Here is a 13,080-nt window from a genome sequence, read left to right on the forward strand (position 1 = left end):
GTTAATGGACCATGAAACCCCCTTTTTTCAGTTCAAGTCTACCTCAGAAATCTTTCAAAAATGCTCTGAGATGGGCGTGGAGCAGCGCTGTGAGCAGAGGGAGGAGTGGGAATGGCCGACAGTGCAGGGGAAAAAGAGTGGAGTGAACTGTCAGTTGGCTCACAAAATGAGACAGACCGTGAGGAGACCCATGGTTTTATAGTTTACAAAGTTAAAATGCAAAGAAATAAACAGTAAGTAATTTAATGCCCTGCTACATTTGTCATTCGTAAAATAATATACACGAAACCACAATTTGTTGCATCATCATAAAGATAATCATATTTATGTAAACACTATAAATGAGTAGGACTTCTCTCCTCCTCAATCTCCGGGTCTGAATGCAGACACAGTGGATAACAATGCAGCCTCTTGCCCGGTCTGTTCCAACCATTAACCCTGCCGGTAATCTGGAGGATTTTAAACATGTGAACACAGCAGCATGGATAAAGGCGATGTGTCTCATTTGTAACCTTATATTAACGAACTCTACTGATAAAAGACAAAGTCCGCCATTGTCCAATTCTCGTACAGCTCTTATTTTGATCCCGCCCAAAAATTATTTTAAACCCAGAAGAAATTAGCTGACAAAAGCTCAAAATGATCCAGTTTTCCCCACAATTAAAGCTGACAGGTGCTAACATTGTGTTAACTGATGCTCAACACACACAAATCTGTTAAAATCTCAAAAAAAAGTACTCCAGGGTTTCTTGAACCTTTAACAATTGTGCAATAAGGATAAATGTAACCTTCATTAGTAAAAAAATAAATAAATAGTTAATTCATTCATTAATTTTTCTTTCGGCTTGTTCTCTGTTTCAGAGCGTGCCACAGTGGAATGAACTGTCAACTTAAATAAATAGTTATTATGCTAAAAAATATATATGTATAGGGGACAAATAATTTGCTCTGCTTTTTTAATTGATTTATACAGAACTATTACATTTATTTACAGTACCTTATGAGCTACTGCCAAACAACAAACACTAATCCCTTATTTAACTTTTTCAATGGATGAAACATTTAAGGTCAAGAAGGTATTGAAGTTTCCAGTATATTTCTGCTTTCCTTACTGTAAAATGTGCTATTTTAATGCATTTAAATCTACAGTATGGACATTTTCCTGTTACAGAGCAAAAGGGGCAAAATTTAGCTGCAATTATTGTTTCATGCTTAAACCCTTTGTCCAATAAAGGAAAACGTGTTAACATGTTTACCTGACTTTGCAGTTTGTTGTCTTATTAAACATAATTAAGAGTTTGCATGCCAATGTACTCAGTATAGATTGGGCTTAATCAGATTATTTAAGGTGTTTTTGTGAAGGTGATTTGTTGAAGATATCAAGTGGATTACGAGCAGATTGATGCATGTAAACAGCTACTATGTGTCATTGGTTCATCTAATATCTATTTTGCATAAATTTATTGTAAATGAAGTCAGTGCATTGTAAAAAATATCTCTTAATTATCAGCATTTTGTGTCAGTGTTTCTGTTTATTTACGGGTGTGAATTGCAATATGGAGTGTTGATCTCAACTCTGCATTTTACTTTCATTGACATTTTAGTAGTTTGAGATAGTATAATGTATAAGAAATAATGGTAACACTTTACAATAAGGTTCATTAGTTAATGCATTTACTAACATTAAATAATCATGAAAAACACTTGTACAGCATATATTAATTATAATTTAAATTTACTAATGCTTTATTAACATCCAAGTCTATGCTTGTTATTATTAGTTTATCCACCGTGAGCTAACATGAACTAACAATGAACAACTGTATTTTCATTAACTAACGTTAACTAACATGAACAAATACTGTAGTAAATGTATTGTTCATTGTTTGTTCATGTTAGTAAATGCATTAATTAACATTAACTAATGAACCTTATTGTAAAGTGTGACCGAAATAATATAGAGAGAAATATATCTGTACTGAATAAATCTACTGGCTGTTTATTACAAGGTTTTTGTACTGCAATATACAACACTGACAATATATCACTTTAGACCAAATAAAAATGTTAATAAAAGTCACTTTTTCAAACTTGTCAAGGTTAAAAGTTGTTGGAGAAAAGATCAAGGTCCCATAATGCAATTCAAAAGCGTAAATAAACAGTGAAAACTGATCATTTACTGATATTTTTTACAGTGTGGATTAAAGGGATAGCTTACCTAAAAATATAATTTCCTCAACATTTACTCAAACCCAAGTGGTTCTTTCATCTGTTGAACACAAAACAAGCTATTCTTAAGAATATTGGGGAAAAAACAACCATCAAAATCTAATAATAACATAAAATACTATAGAAGTCATCATTCGTCAGTATATCTTGCTTTGTGTTTAACAGAAAGAAGAAATCAAACAGGTTTGGAACACATTTTAGATGAATAAATAATGGCAGAATTTTCCTTTTCGGGTGTACTACCCCTTTAACTTGAGAGAATGCACTGCATGTTGCCGGAGCTGACAGAATTCAGTCAGGAAGTACAAGGTCAAAAGTGATATCAGCAGGGTGAAGGCTGGTGTCAATTGGTGGACAGGTGTATTGTAGCAGCCCCCGGCTTTTTCCACTTGCCGTATCCGTCTGAAATGCTGGATCTGTACCAACAAGGTAGAGCAAAACTAACAAAGGTCAGATCAAAGGAATGCAGCAACTGGCCTTTTTCAGAGCCTCTAATTGGTGTAGAAGAAAGGAGGCTCTCGACTGGTTTGATCTGTCAGTGGGGGAAGCCATGTAGAATGAATAGCATTCAGTGGAAGCACTATACAGTATATTCTTGCGTTATGGCTCGCATTCTGGCACCAAACATACTTTAAAAGGGTCCTATTATGCCTTATTGTGCCTATTATATTAGTCTCAGGTGTCTCCAGAATGGGTCTATGAAGCTTCAGTTCAAAATACCTCACGGATCATTTGGTATAAAGTGCTTTAAATGGCCATTTTTTGGTGAACACAAAAGCACACTATCTTCTTTTCCTTTGTTTGGGCTACAGCAAGTGCGCTAGTGTGTTTAAGGGTCACATTTGCAGCATCACTTCTGGGGCTTAATTAGGCTCTACACTACTTGTTCAGACTACTTATTTAAAATGAGCTTAACTTAATTGTTTAATGTTCAAAGCACTTAAATTTGTTACGTTAACTTAATTGATTTGTGTTGGGACAGCATTAATGAGTTGTGTGAAACCCTGCATTTTTTATACAGTGTACTGTTTTTGAGCGTCTCTTTAAATGCAAATCACCTGCTGTTCTACACCCACTTTTAAGCAGAGGGCAGTATCTTTAAAAATTCTGCTTCACTTACTGCATAGATATATAAACTAGATATCACATACGGACCCTGAACATGCGTCAATGCAGCCACCATATTTGTACAGTGCTCTCAGGACAAGTTTTCCGCAGATTTCTGCAGCTTCCCAATCATCCGCATCCACCAAATTGGCTGTATAACTGTCTATCCACTCCACCTATAACTGGTGTGTGGTGAGTGCACTGGTGCTGTTGTACAGTGGCTGCCATAGCACCATCCAAGTAGTGATCTATATAAATACAGACATTACACACACACACACACACACACACACACACACACACACACACACACACACACATATATATATATATATATATATATATATATATATATATATATATATATATATATATATATATATATATATATATATATATATATATATATATATATAATTTCAAAGGAGTGTATTTAAATTGCGGCTCTATTGACGCCTCCTTCCAATAGACAACAATAGCGTAGGCGACATCTAATGTAAATATCTGTGCACTTACTCTGCATACACATACACAGGATGCTGGCTGTCAGTCAGTCAGTCGCATGTGTATTAAGCTATACATTCCAGTTCACATTAGCACTAGGTTAAGTCAAAATTACATGAAAACAGTTCACATACAGTTGAAGGCAACTTTTATTTAGCATTTTTAGCTATATTTATTAGCCCTCCTGAGAAATTGTAATTATTTATCGAATATTTCCCAAGTGTTGTTTAATGGAGAGAATTTTATTCAACACATTGGTGAACATAATAGTTTTAATAACAAATTTCTAATAACTTATTTCTTTAGTCTTTGCCATGATGACGGCACATTATATTTGGGTTATTTTGAGAGATACTAGCTAATTAAAAGGCAAAATTAGGTTAATTAAGGTTAGGGTAATATGGCAAATCATTGGACAACAGTGTTTTGTTCTGTAGCCAATTGAAAAATCTGAATTCTAATGGAGGCTAATAATATTGACCTTAAAAACTCATTTAAAAAATTCCTTCAAACCAGACTAAAAGAAATAAGATTTTCTCCAGAAGAAACAGTATAATAGGAAATTCTGTGAATAAAAATGTCCTTGCTGTGTTAAATATCACATATTTGAAAATTAATTACAAATGTAAAAGATATTATGAATTTAACGATTTCATAATTTGCCTTTAACTGTATGTCTGTAATTGTTAACAGTTGGACATGATGACAAAATACTACCAACCTGACCTCAACCCATTGATCAGGAAATATTTAAATTGGGGATGCTGAGACGTTTATGTTCCTAGAAGAAAAGTTGGGACTACAATCAAAGGCGTCTGAGGGAGTTCAGTAACAGTGCTTACATAATTCCCTTTGGAGAGCGGACTTTGTGCTTTGTAACTTCGCAGCTCTTTTTTTCATGCTCAAGCAGCAACTACTTACGCACTAAAGAAAGCTGAAAGTGTAAAAAGCATAATAGTACTCCATTTAATGAAATCCGTTTTACCGCCTGCTTTCCAGGTGGTAATAGTGCAAGACCAATAGCAAATAATTAAACTGCTCTTGTCTCAGGCTCTAGGGAAAGAAGGATTGCAGTGGGGCCGCTCTCTGCCATGGATCATTTCATAAAGTCTAGCATTACCTGTGTTCTAAAACTAAGCCAGCTGCATACATAGAACGCATTTTAGGGCATCATAAACATGCATGCTCTTGATGTGGAATATAACACCTTGGTTAAAGTCTATAAGGCTGCAGACAGTTGTAATAAATACTGACAAAACATATCCTTTATTTATACGATCACACTTTAGAGTAAGGTGTCATTCGTTATGTATTTACTTACAAGAACTAACAATGAACAATACTTCATCATTTATTAATCATAGTTCAACATTTACTAATGCATTATTAAAATCCAGCGTGAGTTAACATCAACTAACAATGATCAACTGTATTTTCATTAACTAAATGTAACTAACTTGTACAAATACTATAATAAATGTATTGTTCGTTGTTTGTTCATGTTAATAAATACATTAACTAATACATCCTTATTGTAAAGTGTTACCATTTATACTTATGACACCGCTCTCTAGAGGGCTTTATTCTGATTGGTCAGTTATGTCATTCCAATGTATGTTATCCAGGTATTTGGAATCATCTAGACTGTTTGTGAATACTCTCACAGGAACAAAAAATACTATAGTAATTTATAGTAAATACTGTAGTGTTTTTGAATCATATTTTAGTAAAGTGTATTATATTGTATATATTAAAGTATTTACAAACAACCCTTTGATACGGAATTCTGCTACACATTACTGTAGTAAAGTGAACTGATAAACTGTAGTTAAAAATTGTAGTAGTTTTTACTACAGTATACTGTGGTGTATTGTAGTATATTATACCCTATAGTTGTAGAAAACTAGCAATTTGTTTATAGTTGTTGTGTTAGCAGAGCAACTATAGAATTACCACATTGTTTTAATATATTATAGTTCAAAAACACAGTATTTACTATAATATACATATTTCATATATATATATATTTATATGCGTATTATGCCACACTGCTGTTTTTCACTGTTCGGTGCCATCTTGTGACTGAATAATTAGTAGGTTTGTGTAGGCTGCATTCAGCCTTTTTTATAATTAATCAGCATTTATAATTAACTCTTATAATATAATTAATTTAGAATATAATAGTTAGAGTTTAATTAATGAGAGATTACAGCTCAGATATATGTTTTGTGGGTACTGTTTAGTTTTGTGGCAAGTAGCCATGTAATACACTGGATAATGTACATCTAGGTGGCTGTTTTCGCAGAAGAAAGCCCTTCAGTGTTATACAACTTTATCCTGTCAGGCTTGATTTAGCAAGAACTGTCTAGATATACGTCATCCCTTGTGTATTTTAAGTAATAAAAACAGTTAAGCTGTTCTAATTAGTGCTGTCAAACAATTATTCACAATTAATCATGTCCAAAACAGAAGTTCACATTTACAATATATATTTTGTTTTTTATGTACAATATGTGTGTATATACATATATATTTAAAAAAGAAAAAAAAAATCAAAGCGGGCTAATATTTCTGACTTCAACTATATATATATATATATATATATATATATATATATATATATATATATATATATATATATATATATATATATATATATATATAAACACACACACACACACACAGTTGAAGTCAGAATTATTAGCCCACCTTTGCATCTTTTTTAAATATTTCCCAAATGATGTTTAACAGAGCAAAAAAATTTTCACAGTATGTCTGATAATATTTTTTCTTCTGGAGAAGGTCTTATTTGTTTTATTTTGGCTAGAATAAAAGCACTTTTTCATTTTTTTTTTAAACTATTTTAAGGTCAAAATTATTAGCACCTTTAAGCTATATATTTTTTTCAATAGTCTACAGAACAAACCATCGTTATATTATAACTTGCCTAATTACCCTAACCTGCCTAGTTAACCTAATTAATCTAGTTAAGCCTTTAAATGTCACTTTAAGCTGTATAGAAGTGTCTTGAAATGAGTTATTAAAACTAATATGTTTAGAAATGTGTTGAAAAAAATCTTCTCTCCGTTAAACAGAAATTGAGGTAAAAATACTTCTGACTTCAACTGTGTATATATATATATATATATATATATATATATATATATATATATATATATATATATATATATATATATATATATATATACGCAGTATATATTATGTACAAATAAACTTTTATTTTAAATGTGATTAATCATAATTAAACGTTTGAAAACACTAGTTATATATAATGTTTTATTAATACTGAATGAGCTTAAAAACACACTGCATCATGTGTAATGTTATTCCCTTTATAAGAAGAGTGCTATTTGTGCAGTGTTTCATTTTACTTATAGATGCAGCATATGTAGGCAGCAGACAACAAGGTTTTGGAGTAGCGATATTGACTTTTTGATCCCATGACTCTGATATGTAAATATATGCACATATATTGCACATTAACTAGCGTTTAAAATGCAAAACAAACCTTTGATCTGTAATATTAATGTATATTTCTAGTGCAGTGCAGCTTCCCCTTTAGTTTATCTTTCCCTCCATGTTCTTGTAGGATCAGCTCAGAAAACAGAGCTGAACTTTTTTCATGTGTCTTTTTCACCAGCAGGGGGAGAGCTGAAAAATAAAACAAAAGACATTGTTCCAAGAGTTTGTCAAAACAAAATCCACTGCAACTAATCTTTACTGTCAACCACCATAATATTACACACACACACACACACACACACACACACACACACACAGAGAGAGAGAGAGAGAGAGAGAGACAAATAAAAAGAGCTTTTCATTCCTTTGCTAAATAAGACGCTCAGTGAAAGTTAGCACCTATGAGTCACGACTCATATCCTCCAATTATCGCATAAATAACGCATTAACACATACTTCTTTGACAGGTGCCAGCATATTTTATGCATATATTACACTGTTATTATTTTTAGCAGATCTAAAATGCACATCACATACAAGTCAAGTGGCTCCATTAAAAAAATGAACATATTGCTAAACTCATGCTATATATAAAGCACAACACACTCTACATACATTACAAACACTATGAAACTGATTCACTCACTCTCTTTTCATATGTTCAGACTTTGCATCCAATCTCAAAAAACAGAACATTTTATGCTTATTAAATCAAGCCCTGTGGCTTCAATGAATAATTGCTAATCGTCAGGAAATGACCAGACACTGAATAACAGAGCCGTGTGTGTATGTGTTTGTGTGTGTGTTTGTGAGGGTGTGTATGATATCAGTGTTTGCTCTGCTCTGCTATGTGTGTAGTGGCTCTCATGTAGAAGGACCTGCAGTACTGTTAGCAGAAGAGTGTTGAAGTAGAGCTCTTGAACTGTGTGCGTGTGCGTGCGTGCGTGCATCCGTGTGTGTGCCCACCATCAGTCTTTGATTGGGCTCTTATCGATTTGAGAGTGTGACCTGTGTGGATTTGCTGGAGCCTCTGTCACACCCTCTCTCTCACATCCACTGCAGCACATGAATACACATCCTTCAAATCCCACATGCTATACATCAATCTACAGTATTTAGAGGCGGGGTCAAGTATCCAAACTGGCCAATTTTATTATTATTATGATTATTATTATTATGTATCGTCTTTATATCTGGAAAAAACTTTGATTTTATAGATTTTTGTTTTGCAGGTAGCAGTCTTTAAAAATAACCATACATTATAAAACTATTACCTTGAAGCTATACTTTAAAGTACAGATGTACAGAACAAACAATGCGATGCAAAAAGATGGTTGTAAATTAAAAGCTCTTTGTTTGATTTATTTATTTATTTATTTATTTATTTATTTATTTATTTATTTATTTATTTTAATTCACCTCAAATCTCATTGCATTATTATTATTAGTGGGGTTTGCCTAAGGCAAAGTCCACTATTACAATTGTCCAGGTCCGGTTTATTATTCTTCTTCCGGACAGATATTTGAGCGCGTAACTAGTCCCGCAGTTTTCATCTCAGACCCTTGAAACTGGGGTAAAATCGTCCGGTTTTATAGTGAATGGTGTGCTATGACTTTTATAAATGGTCGGGGATTTTTGGCCACACAGGCGCCACCACTTGCCAAAAGTTTCACTTACGTTTATCTTCACGACTTCCTGTCCACCATTTTGAAATTAGTTTGAAAATCTCTTGTTTTGAACTCTCCATAGATCGTTAGCCCAATTTCCACCAAATTTTGCTCAGAACATGCTGCCAAAAAGCTATAGAATTTTCCTGTTGCTCTGTAGCTATGCTTGTTTATGATGTGGTTGCTGTGCTGCTTTGTCTCGATAAATGCTGCATGCAGCTATATTTATTATTGTTATTATTATTATTATTATTATTATTATTATTATTATAGTTATTATTAGCCAAAAACATACTCTTTTATTCATTCATTCATTTTCTTTTCAGCTTAGTCCCTTTATTAATCTGGGGTCGCCACAGCGGAATGAACCACCAACTTATCCAGCATATGTTTTACGCAACAGATGCCCTTCCAGCTGCAACCCATCACTGAGAAACATCCATACACACTCATTTAAACACATACATACACTACGGACAATTTAGCTTACCCAATTCACCTGTACCACATGTTTTTGGACTATGGGGGAAACCAGAGCACCCGGAGGAAACCCACGCGAGCATGTGAAGAACATGCAAACTCCACACAGAAATGCCAACTGACTACTCTTTTAATTATCAATGTTATTAACTTTAACTGAAATAACATAAAAAATGCTGCATTAACATTTAAAAAAGTAACCAAATTACAAAAACAGAATAAAATTATTCAGACTTTGTAGCTTTACAAAATAAAACCGAAAATCCAAATGTGAATCTAATTTAAGCAATTAATAAAAGTGAACAGTTTACTTGATTACTTGTTACAATTTATTATACTGAAAATAACAATGCTTTTGTCCATTAATGTCGGGTTATCAAATCCACATGCATAGTTTATTTATTTATTTACTTATCAATTAATTAATTTGATGTTTGCACGTGTTCGCGTGGGTTTCCTCCGGGTGCTCCGGTTTCCCCCACAGTCCAAAGACATGCGCTATAAGTGAATTGAATAAACTAAATTGGCTGTAGTGTATGTGTGTGAAGGAGTGTGTATGGGTGTTTCCCAGTACTGGCTTGCAGCTGGAAGGGCATGTAAAACGCTGTTTAAAACATATGCTGGATAAGTTGGCTGTTCACTCGGCTTTGTTGAACTAAGATGATGAACAAAGCCAGAGGAAAATGAATGAATAAATGATTGTTTGAACAAAAGACATTCTCTCTAATCTATCAGGGTTATCATACTTAACTTAAACTAAATTAATAAATAATTAATCAAAAAATAATAACAAAACTGCAAAAACACAACACAATTACTCGCCCTTAAAAACAGTTGACTTCAGCTTTAAAATGAAAACAGCAAATAGAAATATGAATCTAGTTTAACCAATAAATAAAACCTACAACAGTTCCTTGGTTATACTGAAATAACATTGTTATATTGGTCATTTAATTCCCATTAACAGGTCCAAATATAGATTTTAAATCAATTTTTTTTGTGAATAAACTAAAGTGAAATGTAACACCAGAACCATTCTGTTTCTCAGAGTGATATATATATACATATATTTACATAAAATTGACGTGAAATGCATGACACACTTTTATCTCTCCAGAGAGAGATAGAGAGCAAAATGTGCTTAACAGGCAGACAGCACAAACTTTGATTTCCCACTACAAAAAAAAAAAAAAGAAGTGAGAAATGTCTCCGTCTGCATGTGTTTCATCTCTCTGACTCTGATGTCTCCTTTGTTTCTCTTTCAGCAACAACGAAGGCTGGATCTTCTGACCATCACCAACCCCGGTGAGTGCTCAAATATGAGTTTGTCTGCTTGTTTTGTTTGTTATTCAGCACACGACACTATATACTCCAGGAGACTTTGTGACTTTCCTCACTTCACACAACAAGCATCAGCTGCACCCCAAGAGCAAAAACCTGCAAAAAGAGGCCTTTTAGTCAGCATTTTGGTCATCCTGTCGTAACACCTCGGGCCTGCCTGTCCCAGAGCAGCGGGTGCAGTCTGTGTCTCCGAGTCTCTATGGGAGGCTGAATGTTTTCTGTGAAGGCTGAAACTGCATTCGGAGCTCTAGGAGAGACAGATGGGGGATGCAGGCCCCCATATGTCTAAAATATCTGGCTTGCTCTAATACACTTTGATTAAAATAATGTTTATGTAAGGCACGTGGAGTAGGCTAATTTCCCCAGCTTTGCTCAGCATCTGTTACCCAAAGCCACACAAGACTGTACCGCTGACCTTCACAACTTCACAAAAGACATGCACGGCGCAACATGGGCTTTTTTAGCTTATCTCGTTTTGGGTTATATAATGAAAGTGACTTTTTTTCCTTTCTTTTTTTTTTTTTGGCTCGCTCTCTCTCGTTTTCTCCCCTCCTCACTCTACAGCTCTTGCCATTTTGGGATTGTAATTTTGCTGATTTCAGCGTGCAGTAAAATCTACTTTTTCTCCATAAAAACTCCACAATTGTGCACAAGCAGACCGCGGAGGGACTCTGGAGAGCCGTTGTGCTGTTTTTTTGCTGATCTAGAACTCCCTGAATGCGGTTATTAAAACTACTACTAATCTGGTATTAGATCACCGGGCTACAGATGTGCCTAATGACTTATTGATGAGGTGAACGGGGTGTTTTAGTTGCTGTAAATGAAGAATCTGAGCGGTAAATGAGCTCATCCGTCCCTGTCGCTTTCTATAAGGCTGTGGCTTATTAGGATTCCTTGTACAAAGTGTGTATGCACTCTGACCTTTGGAGTGGGACGGAAACTTGTTTTCCCGCTATATGGAAAGCAGCTCGCACTCTTAGATGACTGATACTGCAACATTTTACATAGGTATGTATGTGTGTGTGGGGGGGAAATAATAGAAATTAACATACGTGTGTCCATATTCCTTAATGAGATCTCGACATGTCCTTCCAGGTGCCCTTGGATTTAATAAATATAAAAAACATTTCACTCACACGCATACAAATATCTTAGGAAATACATCGAAATTCTACATTCTAGTATTGACAGATAGACTGACATACTTCTACTTACATAATTAGTACATTTGTTTACTAAAAGTGCTTAAAATCAGAAAACAGGAAAAACGATTATTTATAGTGAATTTATTTATTTTATTTCAGCTTTGTCCCTGACTAATAAGAGGTTGCCACAGTGGAATGAACCACCAACTACTCTGGCATATGTTTTACGCAGTGGATCTTTATATGTTAAACATAAAAAGAGAAAGAACAAGATATGAAGGGATTGTTTTTTTATTTTAATGCAAATTTTTAAGTTTTGCCAGCAAAGTGAAAGTCTGTTTGCAAAGAATGTATGACTTTTTCTTAAAATAGCTCTGGGATTGACTTTTACAGTTTTAGTGGGTTTCTATGGGGACTATTGACTATTTCTCTTCTGAGTATAACTTTTTTATGTACCTTGTGTAAAATAAGTTTATTAAAAGAAAATAAAAGTTAGACTCAATAAAAAAAAATGGCTAAATTAATGCGTTTTGCATTAATACAGCCAAAATGCTATAATAATAATAATAATAATAATAATAATAATAATAATATTCATTCATTTATTAATTTTCCTTCAGCTTAGTCTCTGTTTTTTAGAGGTTTCCATGGCGGAATGAACCGCCAACTATTGCAGCATAATTGCGTTACTTAGTTACTTAGTAGTTAATGTGTTATATTACTTTTGTGTTACTTTTCCTTACCTGGCTGAGATTTGATGTTTTTCAGAATTTGCAGGTGTTTTTTCACCTTTTTTATAGAGAAGCTCTGCATTTAACAGCCACCTATATTACCTACACCTTCACTTTCCTTTTAAGAAATGTAGGATAAAGTTATATTTTGAGAACTTACTGAGCCCAGAACTATACATGCTGTACAGATTAATGAAAGCATGGAAAGTAATGCGTTTGCTTCTTTTGTATGTTTTGTGTTATTAGTTAAGTAAATTTAAGATGAAATAATTTACATTAAGGCAAAAACTGATTTTAAACCTTAAATTGTTTAATAACAAAATGAACAGTAAGATGGTAAAAAAAATTCCCAAATCAAAATAAATATTTGAGATTTATATATTTAATAAACT

General features: G+C 33.6%; 1 protein-coding gene across 1 annotated transcript in view; it reads left to right on the forward strand.

Annotated features, from left to right (window-relative positions):
• agbl4 (AGBL carboxypeptidase 4) overlaps positions 1–13,080 on the forward strand; it is a 746,666-nt gene that overhangs the window by 504,482 nt on the left and 229,104 nt on the right. The window contains exon 6 of the mRNA XM_056463891.1: positions 10,737–10,776. Within this exon, the coding sequence (XP_056319866.1) occupies positions 10,737–10,776 (40 nt within the window). The remainder of the gene's footprint in view (positions 1–10,736; positions 10,777–13,080) is intronic.

The sequence above is a fragment of the Danio aesculapii genome, chromosome 8 (assembly GCF_903798145.1).
Source record: "Danio aesculapii chromosome 8, fDanAes4.1, whole genome shotgun sequence".
Taxonomy (NCBI): Eukaryota; Metazoa; Chordata; class Actinopteri; order Cypriniformes; family Danionidae; genus Danio; species Danio aesculapii.